This window comes from Sciurus vulgaris, assembly GCF_902686455.1.
Source record: "Sciurus vulgaris genome assembly, chromosome: 3".
Classification (NCBI taxonomy): domain Eukaryota; kingdom Metazoa; phylum Chordata; class Mammalia; order Rodentia; family Sciuridae; genus Sciurus; species Sciurus vulgaris.
In genome coordinates, this window is record NC_136463.1 from 127,983,925 (window position 1) to 128,003,244 (window position 19,320).

At 33.7% G+C, this 19,320-nt stretch overlaps 1 protein-coding gene across 1 annotated transcript in view; it reads right to left on the reverse strand.

Moving 5' to 3' along the window:
• Positions 1–19,320, reverse strand: part of OLA1 (Obg like ATPase 1) — a 157,151-nt gene that overhangs the window by 27,447 nt on the left and 110,384 nt on the right. Inside the window, exons 6-7 of the mRNA XM_079135065.1 lie at positions 13,569–13,649; positions 13,140–13,237 (exon numbers count right to left, since the gene is read on the reverse strand). Coding sequence (XP_078991191.1) covers positions 13,140–13,237; positions 13,569–13,649 — 179 coding nt within the window. The remainder of the gene's footprint in view (positions 1–13,139; positions 13,238–13,568; positions 13,650–19,320) is intronic.

The window sequence follows — 19,320 nt, forward strand, 5'->3', positions numbered from 1 at the left end:
TCCTATTCATGTTAAATTACTCAATTGCACGCAAATAGATAAATGAGTTTACTTCACTGATCACAATCTAAGCAGCTAACAAAAGCAGAGCACCTGGCCATAAACAAGTCCTTTGAAATGCAATTTAGTACTGAAGTTTGAGAAATTGCTGTTCTGCTTTCATATTAAAAAGCATAACTAAACTACTTTTCAGGAAGAAGCTCAGCCTTTTGTGAAAAGAAAGTGATTAGAGTCTGTAGTAGATTATATAAATATCAAGAAAAGAAGTCAATATTAATACTGTATTGTGGCCATAATCCTTCTTGTCCATAGAAAAAATTAATACTATTGAACTTTTTTATTTTAGTGTGATGCTATGCACTGGTGCATCAGCTAATAACCCTCCAGAATTTCTATGCTCATCTAAAAAGAGTCCCTGCTGGATGTTCTAATGCATCTTATTGTGAATCTTCAGCAAATAAAACTTCATGTATGAGCTCATGATGTGCTTTGCTGCCGGAAAGTCACAGACTCTGTGGGAAGCTCTTTATCTTCCCAGCAGTCAGTTCTCTGAGAACATCAGTGCAGCTACTGTAGTTACCTGTAGATTACTTGTATTTTCTCACATCTGTGTCCAGCAATCTAAACCATGATGATAAAGGGTCATTAGGTTTTGAGTGAGGAAGGGGATGGACTAGACAATTTGCTCTGATAAGCTCCTTGTTGGGAGCTCCAGTTTAGAATGTGAAATGTCAGATATGTACAGTTTTACACTAAAAGGAAATTCACTTTTATGTACTAACAATTAAAAATGATGGAGTTAAATGTATCAATATGGTCTGCTGATTCACATTTTATTTGGGGACTTTATAATTAAAAGTACTTAAGACAAATAATTTTCTGCTTGTAAAATAGACGTCCACGCTCTATTAGCCACAAAGAATTCAGGTACAATTACTAAGATAACTGCTGTTTGGTGCACAGCAAAGCAATTTCCCACAGTGGGACTTACAGTTCAATTTACCAGTTGGGCAAATATTTTGTGCTCTGTAGTGGCCTAGAGAGTTAAAAGCTGTAGGTAACATTTGAGTAGTGTTATACTTGGAGAAAACTTTCTTCAATCCAAATGGATGGTTTAGATTTCAAAATAAAGATAATATGTACTAAAAAGATTTCCCCAAATTTACATTATAAATTTAAAATATAACATACAAAATACAGTTGTCACAGCAAGCCCTCTGATTTCTCATTTCCCCAAAACAGAGGCTCAGAATTTAGAACTCAATGCTGTCATGTTATTTTCATATTTGTGTTGGTTACTAAATCATTCTGATATTTAATGGCATTTTTCAGCAATCAGCTGATAAAATATGTTATATTCTTGATTATAGGATGGAGATGCTAATTAATTTTAAATGGTTTAGAATAGTTGTGTCAGATCATAGAAATACATTTTTTAAAAATTTTGTCATTCCTCAGATATTATACACCATAAAGATAGGATGAAAAGGAGAAGTTAGCGAAAGAAGGATTTAAAAAATACTCTCTAAATTTACATTCACAATTTACCTCCTTATTTAGGTATGCTTATTCTAGCAATATTATGTTCATTCAAATATCTACCTATCGTCCTATGAAAGGCATTTTTCAGAGAAAACAGTGACACAAATAAAACACTGCCTTGCCTCAAGGAACTATATTAAAATAACAAAAATATGTGAATTAAAGCATATAATATTTTAAAATGAAACGTGAAGCAGTGATTTGGTTTTTTGGAAATAGTTTTTAAAAGGCTGGTATTCAATTGGGCTGTTGAAGGCTTTCCAATGTTTCTGGAGAAGAAAAAATAAAAATTTTGATGTTCAAAGTTGTTTGCTAGCATTAAACATAAGCAAGCATTATTTTTCAACAGATTAAAGCTTTAAAAACTCCTTCTTTTAAATACATGAATTATCTATAATTCTTTTATGAAAGTCTGTAAGATGGAAGATATGTCACTATTATCAGTGTAGACACATTTCCTAAAATAAAAATTATCATAAAATACAACATTTTCATAACCAATATTAACACCCTAAGGTAATATGAGAACAGAAATCCATAATAATTATTCATACACCAAGCCACTGTAAACCTAAATCATTTCTGAAGACCTGAATGTGTCAAGAACTTTGACAATTATGACTGGAGCCAGGAAACTGTAGCACTGCAGAATTTCTTATGAATTTCTCCAGTTACTTTTTATAAATGCTGTCTTGGATGACAGCTTAATGTGTACCACATGCAATATTTATTCTTCTTCAGTGTCAGACTGTCTAGCCATCCAAGGGAATACAAAGAATGTCACTTATTAGGATAAAAGCACAAGGAAAGTAATCAAGGACATATGTAACATCAGCCAATCATGCCCTATTTCAACATCCTATTCCATTCATAACAGTTCAACAATTATTTGCTTACTGATAACTTGCTTTCAGGCTGTTTGTGTTCACCATAATGGTGGTTTGCATTTATTTTGCTCTTTAGAATTGGACACTTGCTGTGCCATACATGTTTGTCAAAACTTTATATCTTCTGTCAGAAATGGCTTAGAATATCAAATAATTTCTATTTGTTAGGAACTACTAACACAACAATCAGTAACCCTTGATGTCAACAGGGCACTGAAATAAGCAATAAAACAGCAAATGCATAATAACTATTAAACATTTCACAGCAAAAAAATTTCATACGTGATACATTTAAGAAAGCTGGTGTTATTAGCTAAGCCACACTCACACACCTTTTCCTGCTTAAGAATGCTTAAGGTTTTTTCTTTTGTTTCAGTTTCCTAAGAGAATGTAGCCAACAGAACTTCCCCATCTAATCTAATCTAATCTAATCTAATCTAATCTAATCTAATCTGGTGGTCTTGAAGTTATAAATCCAAATGTCCAAGAAATAGAAAGTCACATTAAAACATACTTGGCCACCCATACATATTTTATTTAATAATGGATTTAAAATAAAATAATATTTTGCAACACACCATAATCATGCACTGTGTAACTGCAGACATAATTATTTAATTGTACTCAGTTGAAAAACTTTAACTGGATATGGGTTTAGTGCTGTATTCTAGTAACATTTAAAAGCTTTTGATTCAACAACTAAGATGTTAACCTCTGAATACAGTAAAGAAACAAATGTTTGATATTCTCCATATTCTCTCTCTTGTTCTCTCCTGTTTCAGATTTGGCCTGAAGTACAATAAGTTCTATACAGCAAGAAACAGTTTGCCATATAAACTATTCTACACAATTTCTTAAAATAAGATGTCAGAGGAAAAAAATACTTTAAAATAAAAGCATTTTCACAGATTTTTCTTTCAAGTTTACATCTAAAAATTGTCTTATATACCAATTTATAAGTTATATAAATATATATTTTTAACTTGTAATTATTAATTACTTAATCTATTAAGCAATTTTCTTGGTTATATAGTATTGCAACATAACTGCTGACTTGAAAAGTACGCATGTAGGACTAGAGTTGAAAATCCATTTGAATAGGGTTGGAAAGGTAAAGGGACAAGTCTTGATTAATGAAAAAAGCACAGCAAGATTTTTCTACGAATTGCTGTTCTTATTTAAAAATCTAAAGTATCTACAAAACAGTAAGATATAGCTGCCATATTTTAATATAAGCAAGAACTCAAGTTAGTTAAGAGAATTTATTATGTAATTACAATGACAGACACTAATGAAATGACCATCAATCTACATCCATCCATGTAATATATATATGCTCTTAATATTAAATAGAATTAGGTTTCAAGCCAAAAGGACCTATTTCTGTCACAGAATAATTTCATTTAATTTATGTAAATATTTAAATTCTCACAATATGTAAATATTTTAATTCTTTTTTTTTTTTTTTAAAGAAAAGTGTTATTCTATATGGTAGACAAAGAAACCAAAGGTTTTAAGAAAAATCAACCAAAATATCTTGAGTCAGGTTTATACAAAACATTGTAATTATGTATATTGCAATTATACCCTCTAGCAGGCATGGGTTTCTATATAATTTTCACTAGGATATTAACAACATAGAAAATTCTTTGTGTGCCCTTTTGCTGCATGAAAAGCATGCTAAAAATGAAAAAAAAAATTTATACTTTCTCTTATGAGTTTGAGCTAAGAGAGGTCTTTAAAACATTTAACAGGGTTTCTTTATTTCTCTAAGCCTTAGGTTCTCTTCACTAAATGAGTAGAAATCTGCCTTCCAAGGTTGTTATGAGGATTAATTAAACCAAATGATTGAACATATTTAAATGGCCCAAAGTCCAGTATATCAACAAATGGTAGTCACTAATACAGTGATTAACCAGAATATTGTACAAATCATTCATTTGTACTTTAGCTAATAAAAGAGATATGTATACATACATCTCTACTCCTAAAGCAGTTCTCAAAAATATAATCTCAAGTACTGAAAGTGTAAGGAAAAAGAACAAATTAGTATGTGGTTAAAACAAACTCAAATGGGGCGAGAAGTATAGCTTGCCTAGAATGTACAAAAAGCCCTGGGTTTGATCCCTAGGACCAGAAAACAAACACACACACACACACACACACACACACACACACACACACACACACACGATTAAAGAAAGCAATATTCTTGACAAAAGGATCAATATATTTTTTTAACATAAAAATATAAATACTATTTAAATTATTGTCCCTGCCAAGACATATTAAATTGGAAAATAGTTTTCAGAATTAAGTCCAGAACACAAAGATAAAATTTTTATATTTCTTTTAGTTGGCATTTACTATGTCATAATGAATTTTTGGTCTCAAATTTTATAGAGCATGAACTATCTAAAAACAATAAAGCTTTATCAAAATGAAATTTAGAGTGATAAGAAATGTGAATATTATATAATATATTTCTCAGGGCTTGTCTACTTTTCCAGCATACCAGTACCCCAATGCTGAGATATAATGGCACAGCAGTAAAGAACATGAGCTCTGCAGATGAACTGCTTAGGTATGAATCCTGGCACCACTGTCAAGCTATTAATTTTGGCCAATCACCTTCATCTCTCTGTACTTGCTTTCCTTTTCTCAAAATGTGGGTAATAATACCTATTTCATAGGGTTTTTGGGAATCTTAAATACAATTGGCACATAGTTAAGGGTTTGGTAAGTGCTGACTGACAGACTACCACATAAAACTATAGTTCTATGGGAGCAAGGCCTTTTTCTGTTCACTACTTAGAAAAGTATATGACACAGAAAAGCTCAATGATTATTTACTTAAAAAGGGAGAAAGAAAAGCATTAAAAAGACTGAATACCTACAGGCAATCCCAATCTTACAAACGGGGGTACACTTAAAGTTCATAGGTCAATTATCTGCCATTGTTCTATTTCATGGTATCCTTACTTCTCTGTTCATTTATACATCAATTCCCTTGTCCTAGCAGTGTTATCTTTAATAAACTCTATGGTTGGCTATTTAAAAAATAAATCAAATCTTTTATTGTATTACTACATAAAAGTTACTACATAAAAATCTGTGGTTATAGTGATGTTAAAGATCTATTCTGGGGCATTCCTGTATTTTAGACTCGGCAGTTTGATGGAATTGTTAGTTTCAATAACGGTCACTGTATTTTCTTGATCAAAATCTTTATACACAGTATACACTTAAAAATGGCTGCTAAAGTGTGTGCTAAAATATATTGCTGCTGTCTCTGAACAATAAGGTATTATATATTTAATACAATTACCAAACAAAGCAAAAACAGCAGCAGTAAAAAACTTATTATACTAAGAAAAGTACACAATTATCAGATTTCTGGAGGTTCCCATATAATATACCTCGTACTACCATTTGGCCACAAGTCATCATGTGTGGAACAGGCACAATTATAAGTCAAATGCATCTAATTTTACTACTTACCTACTACAAGAACTTGGGCATGTTTTGCAACTTCTCTAATTGTCCTGTCAAATGGGCATGATAAATCTGTTTCATAAATATAATATCATGAAACTTATATTTACATAAGTTTTTATATTTGTGTAAATAAATTTCATCAATTCTTATATTAACATCTCAGCAATTTCTCATCTCAGAGTGTCTGTCACATAGCAGAAACTCAATAAAAAATGATGGTTTGCTTGCTATGTATGCCTTTTGGTTTGGTACAGGAGAAGCTATATCAATTATATTAAATGAGGAAAAATTAAAAATTAAATTTAGAACACATACAGAATATGTTCAAAATCTAATTAAATGAAATGTGTATTTAAACAAAAATATATTAAGTTCTTTTCACGTGGGTATCTTCACATTTTATTCTTTTTTTGTTATCTATAACATTCATAATAAAAATCCATGTCCTATTAACCCCTATACATATTGACTCCTCTATTCTCTTTATTTTTCTTATTTACTCCATTTGGCTTACCTCAGAGCTTTTGCAATTGCCAGCTCCTCGCCCTGGACTAAGCTTTCATCAGATTCTCTCAAGGTGTATGAATGCACTTACTTCCTAAGGCCTTCCACAACTAAACTAAAAGAGCCTCCCCTTAACTCTACTTTGCTTTTTTATTCGTTCTAATAATTTCTGGACATTACACTTAATAATTGCTTACTGGATGCTTATTACCACATAAAACTATAGCTTTATGGGAGCAAGGGCTGTTTCTGTTCACTACTTAGAAAAGTGCATGACACAGAAAAGCTCAATGATTATTTACTTAAAATGGGAGAAAGAAAAGCATTAAAAAAGACTGAATACCTACAGGCAATCCCAATCTTACAAACAGGGGTATACTTAAAGTTCATAAGTCAATAATTTCAGAACATGTTTTAAAGCAATTTTTTTTAAAAATGGTGATAAAAATGGTCACAGATACCAAAGTATGTCTTACTGAAACTCTATTATTCCTACTATGATGTGAATCAAATAAGCTTTTGAGGCTGGGTCTCACAATCTTATATTTTTGATGGGAAAATGCTTTCTAGGTCATGCAATAGTTTGAGTACCATTACTAGCCTCAAATAGAGATATTCCAATTGCACAAGTAAGTTTTGTTTGTTTGTTTGTTTCTTTGTTTTTTGGTACTAGGGTTTGAACCCAGGGGTGCTTAACCAGAGCCACATCCCCAGCCCCTTTTTATATTTTATTTGGAGACAGGGTCTTGCTGAGTTGCTTAGCATCTTGCTAATTTGCGAGGCTGGCTCTGAACTCATGATCCTCCTGCCTCAGCCTCCCATACCACTGGGATTACAGGCACCTGGCCTCTATAAATAATTTTCAATTTGGTCTTATTCTAGCCAGAGCAACAGCTGCTCACTATGACGAAAGATGGGAAAGAACATGATAAGACTTAGCCTCAAAAAAACTTATTTTCAAGGAATTGCAATTTGGGAGAAGGAATGAGTAGGGAAAGACCAGGTCTTACCTCCAACCCAGTCCAGTAAAGTTGCTCTTAAATTGGGTATTCCAACCTCAGGAATGCTCAGTACAGTTTTACAGTTAGGAAAAAACATACCATCATAAACACCTATATGTGAGAGTTGAAAAGACGTTAAATATCTGCCTAGGCATCTTTTCTTTCTGAATTTGGTATATTCCAATTCATTAAAATCATAAAATTCTAGAATTTGAGGGTGTAGCTCAATGGCAGCACACTTGCCTAGCATGCACAAGGTCTGGTTTTATTTCCAACATTACAAGTAAAAAACAAAACAACCCCCCACCCACAAATTTCCAGCACTGGACGGGAACATTTGGGATGATCCTTAATTCTTTTACTTTCATCACCAACACACACATACATATATTCAAACAACAGAGAAAAATGTAAGATATAGATCACAATGAAACTATTTAAAAAGGCTTTTTAAAGAACTAACTTAAAAAATGATGCTCCTGTGATAACAAATAATTTATACTAATGGAAGCCATGGGGTGTAAAATAATCTAAGCTGCATATGGTGAAATTACATTGGAGTAGATGGTAGGACCATAGGATCTTATAGGAGATGGCAGCAATTTTATTCTGTGTTGTGTGTGTATATATGATACATTTTGTTCCATAATCCATATAACAGAAAAAAAAACCAAGGGAGTACACTCAGAAAATGCATTCCAAAGGCCAAATACGTTCTTTCTCTGTTACTGAGTTCTTTTTTAGCTGTGATAATTAAATTTATCATATTATTTATTTAGAACACATTTTATGTGCTCAATATGGATGAACTACTTTCTATGTGAGAGGTTAAGCCATTTGTTCAAAGTCAAAGAACTAGTAAGCAGCAAATAAAGATCACTGCCCTAGTATTTCAAATTTTAATATAATGTTCTAAGTAAACCAAAAGTTCCAAAAAAAAAAAAAAAAAAGTTCCTAAAAATATCTATTCCCAAATTACAAATAGAACATATTATCAAAGTATCTCAAGAGCTCTTTTTTTCTTGCAGAAACAATGTTGTTAAGGGTATCCAGCATTTCAGTCTAGTCTTCAAAAGTCTACTTAATCATCCACCAGGTGAACTACATACAACATTAACTCCAAAGGTAGGTTTTGTGACAGGGGAACATGAATGAAGTACAGGAGAAAAGAGTAGAAAAAAAATGCAACTCTCTTGTCCTGCACAAGCAGGATATTTAAACAAAACACTGAAGTCACCCAAATTAGTACCCTCTTCCTCTTCTATAATATCCCAGGCAAATTCATTTTTCAGATTCTGCACTCTGTCTTAAGGATCCATTCTAAATCCCTCAAAAGGCCCTATTCCCAACAGTCCTACGATTTCTGAGCTTCGAAATTCTCACTTCTACCCACTGCTGGTCAAAATTCTCACTCTTGAGTGTAGGTCATCCTAACTCATTGTTTTGGAAATGAGATCTGAACCAGAGGTCCTTAATCTCTGGAGCAGAAAGAAGTATGCCCTTCAATTATTCACCAAATTGACTAGGGTTAGGGAGTCAGGGGAATTCTCTGTATACAGAAATCATTTGTAATTTGAAGAACACTGTGTAGTTATAAACCAAACTGTTTTTCACTTCCTAGATATTAGGAATATGTGCATATATGGGGAATACTTGTTTCAGTTTTACATGTCAAATGCTAGGATGTAACATTTTCAAAAAAGCTTAAATATTTAAATCTCTTAGGGCTAGAAAAAAATAAAACTTTTTCTGTTAATGTGGAGCATACTTTATAAAAGATGAAAGTCCTGACATATTTGATAGATCATACCACTCACAAATCACTAAGTCAGCAAATAATGCTAATGAAGATTACAAGCATACTCCCAAATGTACCACTCTTAAATTCTTGCAAATAGAAATTAATGGCTATGAATAGTAGTAGGAAAGTCCAAACAAGCCAGAGAAAATCCCTAATACAAATATATTGTGGGTCAATAGCATAATGTTCATACAAAAAGATAAACTTTCTTCTATGATTATCTTTGTCACAGTATGAAGTCAAAAGTACACTAGCAATTATAGTACCTCTTGACAAGTATATGAAATTGCTGAGTAACCAAAATCATTTCGTATAAACCAAACAAATTCACAAATATTATTACATGTAGAATATATTAAGTGCAAAAGCACATTTGTAAAAAAAGACTTCAAGAAAATAGGAAAACATTAGTCTATTCCATGATCTTCCCCCTAACTAGGTATACAATTTATAGCATCCCCCCACTATTTTTAGTTGTGTACAAATTATATGAAAAACTACCCAGACATACAGGTGTGTGTGTGTGTGTTGGAGGGAACTGAATCATCGTATAAGAATTAATAATAAAACATTTTTGTATTTAAAATTCACTTTGTGAACTTGACACTCACCCTTGATCATACAACAGCTTAAAAGACTCCAAATATCTGTCTACCTGAATCAATTTCATCACTTAGAATAACTCATATAATATTAACCAAAAGAAAATATTAAGTGACTCCAAGTCCACCAGGGTATATACAAATGTGTTTATAATGCACACACATGCATGTGCACAGATACACACACAATCTGAGTAAGTCTGAATGTCTTAAATTTTATTTACATTTTCCAGGTGAACATGAGTATTCAGTATACATAAATAATAAAGCCTAAGTCCTTTACCAACAATTTAAAGAAAGATGGGGACAATACAAAAATGAAACATAATTGGTAGCTATTAGGTATAAAACATATCTAAAATTAGTTTGTTCTGATTTCATAATTGGATAGCATACACTACTAACAGAGCAGCAAAGGTGCAAAGACTGAAATTTAAACCCTTAATTAAGCAATGGTGTGACAATTCAAATGTCCTGTACCTGCTTGACACCATGACTTAGTAGGCAATCTCAAATGAAAATACTGCATATAGTATAATCTTGGTTATAAGTAACAACTGATAATGTTTAGAAAATGAAAACCTCAAATGTTCAACGTTCATTAGCACTCACCAAAAACAACAAAAACTCCAACATAGTTTTATTTAATTTATTTGAGAAACAGCAATTAAAAAGAAAGTTTCTGTAGATTCTCTCATCTTAATTGTAAAATGACTGCAACCAACCTGGCTGACACATTAGCATCACTTCAGGGGCTAGGTCTTAATCATAAATCATCAAAATAATGAATTCAACACTGTTAAAACTAGTGAGTAGATGCCTGGACCCATTCCAGTTTTTGTCTTGCAAAAGGTCAACATTATCTACTCAATAACAATAGCTTTCAGACAGCTTCCTTTTCTCTAGAATTGAAAAATAACATGTTTCCATTTAAAATAAACTTTAACTAATACTTTAAATATTCATTACTTCTGAAATGGTGACCTGCTAACATGAAGCTAGTTTTAGTTTTTTTTCTTCTTGTAGCAAAAGTCACAAACCCCTCTTCCTCTTTTCTGTTTAAAATAAGTTTTCTAGATCTAAACAACTCATGAACATACTGCTGCTTCCTGTATGTCTTAATTTGTTACAGTAACATTACAAGTTAACCTTAAAAAAAAGAAACTTTTTCTTTTGCTAAAGGAGCAACTAATACAAATGGAGCTTATATATAAACATTACCAAAAAACAAGATGCTAACACAATTAAGTGGATTTAGTAGTTAAAATGAGTTTTAACTATTTACATCTGCTTGCAGTGTTATAAATGATGAAAACCTAGTGTTCATAACCTTAATAATAAAAATTTATTCTGTAATTTAATACAAAGGCTATGTTGCATAAACAGAGGATTTAAAGCTGTAGCAGAATGGCTGAATGAAAGGAAAATGGCAATCTTTCTGGCTCCAGTAGATGCCATTCCCTATCACACAATGTTTCCCACTCATAAATACATGACAAATACTTCCTCAATCATTTTTTACGAGCAGGGATGCACAGGGGGTAGTCAATGGCTAGCTTGAGGGAAAATAGGAACAGCAGGCGGCAGAAACTGTACAGAAAATGGCTATGTGGTAAATTCTCTTCTGGAACATCACTCAGTTACCCAGTCTTTGATCTTTCAGTTACAATTACACTAACTTCCATAAGATCTGGATCTCCCCCCCCAATACACATACCCCAGCCTCAAACCAGATCATTAGTTACACATAAAACCTACTAAAATTTTGTTTTATAAAATATGATCATTCATACTACATTGATACAAATTAAAATTTGTTATTTAGACAAGAGCTTACTTTCGATTGGCTATAACCATATCATCATCACAACTGGCCTCACAAAAAACATGGGGTGTCTGGCGACAGCTAAATCACAGACTGGCGTCTCCTAAGCAGTCTGTCTACTATTAGGGTCTGGGAAATGGTATTTACTATACAATTAGAGCCATGGAGTTCTACCTGTAATCATCCAAATACAGGTGTGAGAAGCCCCTTTGGGCAAGGAAACTGACTCATCCCTTTTCATGTAAACTTTGATGTCTGTATTGTTTCACTCAGCCTCAGGAAACCTTACCATTCATACTACCATAAGAAGATTTATTAACTGAGGTCAAATAATAAATTTAAAAATTCCTTCCTAAAGGTAACAATTTTTAACACATTAATCATCAAATTTATAAGAATTGAAACAAGAAAGAACTGATTATTTTAAAGTTAACTACTTGCTGGAGGACACTGACCAGTCTGAACAACATTTTTATGTTAAATTTATATTTACTAGAACAGTACCAATAAAAAGGTTAAATTCAGCTTCCTATCAGGAAAACAAAATGTCTTATAGTAATATCAACAGGGCATTTTTAGTTGCGGTAATTTCACAGAATTTATTCTAATGATTTATTGGAGTTAACCATCTGACATTAATTATTGTTTTGGCTTCTAGTCTATGAATGTTTATTTTTCAGTTTAAAGCCTTCTCACTCTTTGATATCATATGGAAATGAGAATTTTTAATGGAAAATTGAAACCATGTGCATCTAAGTACTTAATGAAGTACAGGGAGAAACCGACAATATATTTTAAGAGAATTCAGATATTTTGCTTTGGATAGTTTGATTTATTTTTATGACTCAGTAGTATAAAATATTGAGGGTCCAGTGAGACAAGTCAAAGTGAATCCTATGTCAAATGTGTACATAAGATTTTTTTTTTTTTTTTTTTGCGTTTCTAAGAAAGACAAATTTTGTACATTTTGATTACATGTCAAAAATGACAATATATGAACAGTTTTTATCTCGGAACATTTTTAAAGTATTTGAATCAGATAACTGCCCCCAATTTATTTTAAAGCATTCAATCTGTACTTTAAAATGTATGTCCAGCTATAAAACCAAGAGGATATTTTATAGTCACTTAAAATATCAACACAGGTAAGAATTCCTAGCTTCAAGTTTCACTGCTCCGAAAGCATTTATTTTCATTTTACAATGGGAAAAAATGATAATGTCCAATGAACTTAAATTTGCTAAGTAAATATGTATGATCCAAAATTACCTAATTCAGTTTTTTTTTTTTTTTTTTAAGTTCACTCAGTGTAAGTCAGTTAGGAAACTCAATTCTGAATTTAACACCAGGCAAAGCCTTCATGTCCACTTCGAACTTTTATGTAAGGAAAAATATCAAAATCAAATACAGTGATATATGTATATGTATTTGTGTGTGTATGGATAAGTATCTGGGTATATCTGGAGAGGAAAAACTTACCATTTGTTTTTCTTTCTAATGTAGTCTTTTTCAGAGAGATTAACCAAGTAGACCATTGGTTTTGAAGTCAAAAATAAGTGTTTATTCAACACTTCAATCTAAAGTTGGAGACAGAGAAACAACCCTTTAAAAAAGTTGGGTAAATATGAGAAAATCACTGATAGTTTGAAAGTACACTTTCTTTAAAACAAGTAGGCATTTTCATTTTTATAATTCTTATTTCCAAAAGATTAGTTGTTGTTATGAAATATCAAGAGTGAGGAGATGAGGAAAGAGTGAGGAATGAAGGGAAAAATTAACGAACCTGGGAATAAGCAATGACTGTCAGATATAAAAGTTTAACTACATATAATGATAAGTATAAAATAATGACAACTCTGATTTGTTCCCTAAGAAATCAAAGGCAGTAACAGCGTATTTATAACTTACCTCTTTGTCATTCCAATCGTGATAGAAGCGAACAGGTTTCTTTTGATCCATAACCCAGGATTTGACTTTGCACATTATGTCCTATACATGATTAAGAAAAAAGCAAATACAGAATAAATACTAAGCATTTAGATATTAAATATTAAAAGTTTTCAAATCCTCAAAGAGAAAAAAAATTTTAATGAAAGGGTAATTAAGCCACATAATGATTTTCAGTATCTCATTAAAAAAACAGCACTGAAACATTGCGGAATTAAAATTTTAATGTACCAAAATGAAGATGTTAGCAAATCAGTAATAGTCTGAAAAATTTAAGACAACTCAATCACATCATAGAATATAAGAGTTAAAAATATTTCCACATTACCTAGTGATGACACATGCAAGACAAACATGCCATTAGGAAATGGGGGCAGAGGGTATATTGGAGAGAGACTAAATCACATTTTTTCCTTAAGATGAAAAATAAGCAAAATAAATGAAATTGAGCCTATTGATGATCTCCCCTCCAAAATATTAAATCAACTGACCAAAATCCTTTTCCTTCTGAATTAATTTTTGCCCACACCTTCTCCTTGCCCACTTTTTCTGCCGCTCCCCCACCCCAACCTGCCAAAGCCTCCATTACACAATGGCAAGAGCCCTGCACTGGTGACCTCCAACCAGCTGCATTCACTTTCAGAACATCTCTCTCTGCTGGAAATCTAAAGGCCTTTTAGTTAGCAAGCTAGTGTGCATTCAGAAGGAGTAACTGCAGGAAGAGCCCAATGTGCTTTGTTTCTCTGGCCTTTCTTCACAGAAAGATTAATCATCTGTGAAATGGAAACGGCAAACAGCAAGTGACACAAACTGAACCCTTCAAGCTTTTCCTCATCAGTTTTGTGGTTCTGAATCTAAAAGCTGCGTGTGGCAAGGTTCTCCTTACAGGCAGGTGTTAATAAAAGGCTCTCAGGTCTGAAAGGTCAAACTTGGCTCTCCCAGAAGAAGCACATTTGAGAGTCCTGTGGGGCTTTTTTGTTGTTGTTGGTTTTGTTTTGTTTTTCTGTTAAAGATAATTTATGGATATGTTTTAAATATGCATTTCTCAAAATGTACTGTAACACAATTAATATTAATAGATTTCTCAGATTTTCATTCATGTGTTTTACTCATCCATAATCATTCTCTCCTAAATGTCTACTTATATAAATTATCTCAATATTTAGTATACTTTCCTTCCAAATCTTGCTGTTACCAACAGGAAAAATAAGGAAAAAACCCTATATCCTTAGATCCTGATTTGAAACCCTCCAGGAAAAGGACTTCCCACAGATTTTAACAAGGAAGGGGCAAGCTGAAAACTTTTAATGAAATCTAACATGTTCTGCTTAAGAATAATCACTTTTACTCTTCTATAACTGAATTTCACTCATAAATGTTTAAAAGTGGCTAATGTAACACCATTTCCTACAAGGAGAAGATCAAAGTGCTATATTACAAATGCATTATGATTAAAAAAGCCCTGTGCAGCCTTGCTATTAACTGTTCTTTAAACCCTAAAAGGCTTCCCATAGATCTCACTTGGCATTGCATATACAACCTTTGACAAGTAATGTAGACCATTTTTATTCATTGCCTAAAATTGTAGGCAATTATGTGCGTCACACTGGCCACCTGCAAATTCTGAATGCCTGCTCCAGTTGTCAGTGCAAAAAACTAATGTCGGAGGGGATTAATCTAGGGGGAGAGAGTCCTCTTTAATGGCTCCAGCAGGTGAAATGGCCCAGCTGGTTACTATGATGAGTGGCCAGAACAGCTTATGTAGAGACACGCAACAAGATTATACAAAAGAAGGAGAAAACACTGGTACCATCTTATATTTGGTTCCATTAGTTTTTTTCAATTAAAGAAAGAAAATTCTTAAAATAGACAAAAGAAAGTCAATACAAAAATAAGGAAGGGAATTAAATTTTAATCATAAAAAAATGTGTAAAATACAATTGTAACTTTAAACATTTTTTACAAAACTAATGGCTTTAATAAGCACTGAATCACTTGTGAAGGAATTTGAGTGTATCTCTTTCATTTTAAATTAACTAGATCACTACTTCAAACATATTATCACAATAGCATTTTGGCACAAGTTTTTTTTTTTTTTAATTTTGTTTTTCTCCTCTCTTTCATACCAACATATTATATTACAAATTTGGGAGGCCCCAATTTTGATCAACTTATACTTAGAAGTTCTCAAATAGTATATTCCTTAAAGTCACATTCAAATATTTTTAGAAAAATTTACAAATTATAACCAAGTTTTGGAAAAGTTGGAAGTAAATATTTAGCACCAAGTGCTCTCTTAATTATTCCCTCAAAATATTTAACAACCAAGAAAAGACACCTTAGATTTACCAAATGATGCCAGTTTTACTTAAAACAAAAGTAGACTGAAACCAGATGAGATTATTGTATATAAATGATCAGTACATGGTAAAGTTTCAGTGTGTTCTTTTCTTACATAAAAGTAAAAATTAATTTTAATTTTAGCAAAATTTTTAAAGATATTATATTCCCTACCCGAAAAACTCATAAACAGATGAAGTATTTGCACTTGTTTGGATGTAATGCTTAATTGAATTTTTTTTACTACTCATGTTTGTATGTATAAGCAAATATATTCATAATGATGGCTAGAACAATAAAAGGTTCCAGTTAATTGAATTTCATTAACTGAAAACTAATACACACATTACCCGTTTTTAGAATATAATAAAATGTATAATACTATAAATTAGAATATAATAAAAATATAAATAACACTTTAATCTTTGATGCATTTAGAGGTTACTTTGGGATTTCCTATTTCTTTACTATTATTACGTAGAAATACAGATGTATTAGAACTAAATTGAACTGTTTTGGTAACTAACAAATTCCTCATTTTGAAAATAAGTTCTAAATAAATATTATGGAGATATGCAACAAAAATTCCTGGTCATTTGAACTTTTGGGGTAGACTAAAGTTTTATGAGTGTACTAATTCAAGAGATAATTCAATAATTCAAGAGGTAATGCTTAAATGTCAGAATAAATTCTATAGGTTTACCTCTTACTAGGTCTATGACCTACTCCACTGAAAAAATGCAAATGGTATCTACTTCTTGGGGGTTGTTGTACAGATCAAAATAGATAAAGCATATCAAGTGTTTAGCACAGTTCTTAGCACAGGGTAATAAATGTGAGCATTGGTAATAAGTTAGCATTGTTGAAAGATTAAATATCAATGGTCTACAAAATGGCAATATATTCTCTTGGATGCTCCTTTATAGCACTTACACATCTTCTCCGATATGTACAAGTGTTCATTAGTCCTTCTCTACTGTTATGGTTTGGATGAGGTATCCCCCAAAGTTCACGTGTGAGATGATGCAAGAAGGTTCGGAGGAGAAATGATTGGGTTTTGAGAGTCTTAACCTAATCGCTGAATTAATTGGAGGCAGGTGGGGTATGGCTATGGGGGATACATTTTTTATCTGGAGAGTGGAGTCTCCCTCTGCTTCCTGATGATGTGAGCTGCTTCCCTCTGCCACACTCTTCCGCCATGATGTCCTGCCTCACCTCAAGCCCTAAGAAATGGAGCTGACCTTCTATGGACTAAGACCTCTGAAACTGTGAGCATTCAAATAAAATCTCCTCTACAGGTATGCTGGTTGGGTCATTTAGTCACAGCAGCAAAAGAGGGGTCATTGCTATGACTAACCTGACCATTTGGTTCAAAAGTTTTTTGAGGTTTTTTTGGAACTGGTGGGAGAAATTGTGAGATGTTCAGCAGTGAAATCTGGAAATGCTTTAGATTGCTGTAAGCAGAGATTAACGGCTGATTCTGGTGGGAGCTCTGAAGACCAGAATGGCTATAGGATGGTAATCAGTGAAGATCTGGCTCAAAAGGGTTCAGAAAAGGAGGACTACATTGGAATTTGGAGTAGAGACTGTTAGGTCGGAATTTGGGCGACTATATGAGGGAAAATGGAGCAACTAAGGCAGAGGACAGTGTACCACATGGCCACTAATCAAACAGGGGCAGGAAAACTCCACTGACCCTTACCTCCACTCAGCAGGACCCCCGCCCATTCCGGCCTATAAAGACCCTGGGCAGCTGGGGCCACGAGCAATTTTCTCTGGCTCCCTACCCTGACCTGTGTGTGTGTGTGTGTGTGTGGTGGGGGGGAGTTGGGAATTTCCCCCGAGAGCCAAATTCCAATTTGGCTTCCACCACTTTCTGTCCCATTTTATTTGGCCACTAGCCATGCCCCTGAGCTTACAGAGGCCATCCATGTTATGTTCTGGCTGAGAAGTTGTCTGAATTTTGCCTGTGTCCTAAGACTTTCTTTGAGGCTGATTTTAGAAGCGATGGACTTCTTACTCTGGTGAAAGAAATGTCTAGGCAGCATAGCATTCAGGCAGTAGCATGGGTATTGCTGGCAGCTTTTAGCCAAATTTATTGTGATAATCAGGAGCAGAAGGCAAAGAAGAAAGATTTTTTAAAAACGTGGATTTGAAAGGTAGGAGTAAAACTAGGGCTAAGGAAGTTGCAGTTGTTAAGGACTTTACAGCCACTAAAGGAATGATAAAGACTCTGCCTACGGACAATGAGAAAGAGAGCTTGAGGGTATCTCAGGAGCTGGCAAGACCACACCCATCTCAAGTTCAAGGGAGTAAAGGTGAAAATTCTCTCAAGACCAGTGAGGCAGCTTCCACAAAGGGGCCGAGGAAGTTTTTTCAATATGCTCAGCCACCCATACCCTCAGACTCTGCAGCAGCAAAGGTTCTGTGCAACTGTTCAAGATGGTGGCAGATCTTAGGGTGAACCACATTGTGCTGGTTCTGTAGGAATGCAGGATGTTAGAATTTGAGGATCATGAAGGTTTCCACCAAGATTTCAAAGGAAGGCCTTGGAGGCCAGGCAAAGTGCAGCAGTGTCCGGGTCCCTGCAGGTACCCCCTGAGAAGTCAAAGTATGAAGATGTGAGGAGAAAGCCAAAGCTGCAGTGGAAAACCCCAAGATTTAGAAAGGCCAGCAATGTGGGACATTGTCTTAGGAAAGTTGCAGGGATCACACAAAGACAAGTCAACAGAAAGGCCACTTGGGCTGTAAACAAGGTCACAGGGGTAGAGCTACACAAGCCCTTTGGAGATAACATCACAATGCCAAATGCTGAACATGGAGCTACAGGACCTGTTTGTCCAGCTGCATTTCGGTCTTGTTTGGGTCCTTTTTTTCTTTGCCCCTATTATGTAAATGGGAATGTTTATTCCATTCCTTTATATGTTGGATATTTGTAAATTGCTTTTACTTTTACAGGGGCTCACAATATAAGATTGCCTTGAGCCTTGTAGAAGACTTTGTACTTAAACTTTTAGCAATCTTGGAATTGTTGAGACTGTGTGGGGACTTGGGGGAAATGGACAAAATATATTTTCATTGTGAGATGGTTGTGAGCTTTTGGGGGCCAGGGGCAGAATGTTATAGTTTGGATGTGAAGTGTCCCCCAGAAACTCACATGTGAGACAATGCAGGAAGGTTCAGAGGAGAAACGATTGGGTTTTAAGAGTCTTAACCCAATCAGTGAATTAATCTCTGATGAGATTTGAAGTGGAGGGTGTGGCTGGAGGAGGTGGGAATTGGGGCCTGGCTATGGGGTATATATATTTTGTATCTGAAGAGTGATGTGAGCTGCTTCCCTCTGCCACCCTCTCCTGCCATGATGGTTCAGCCT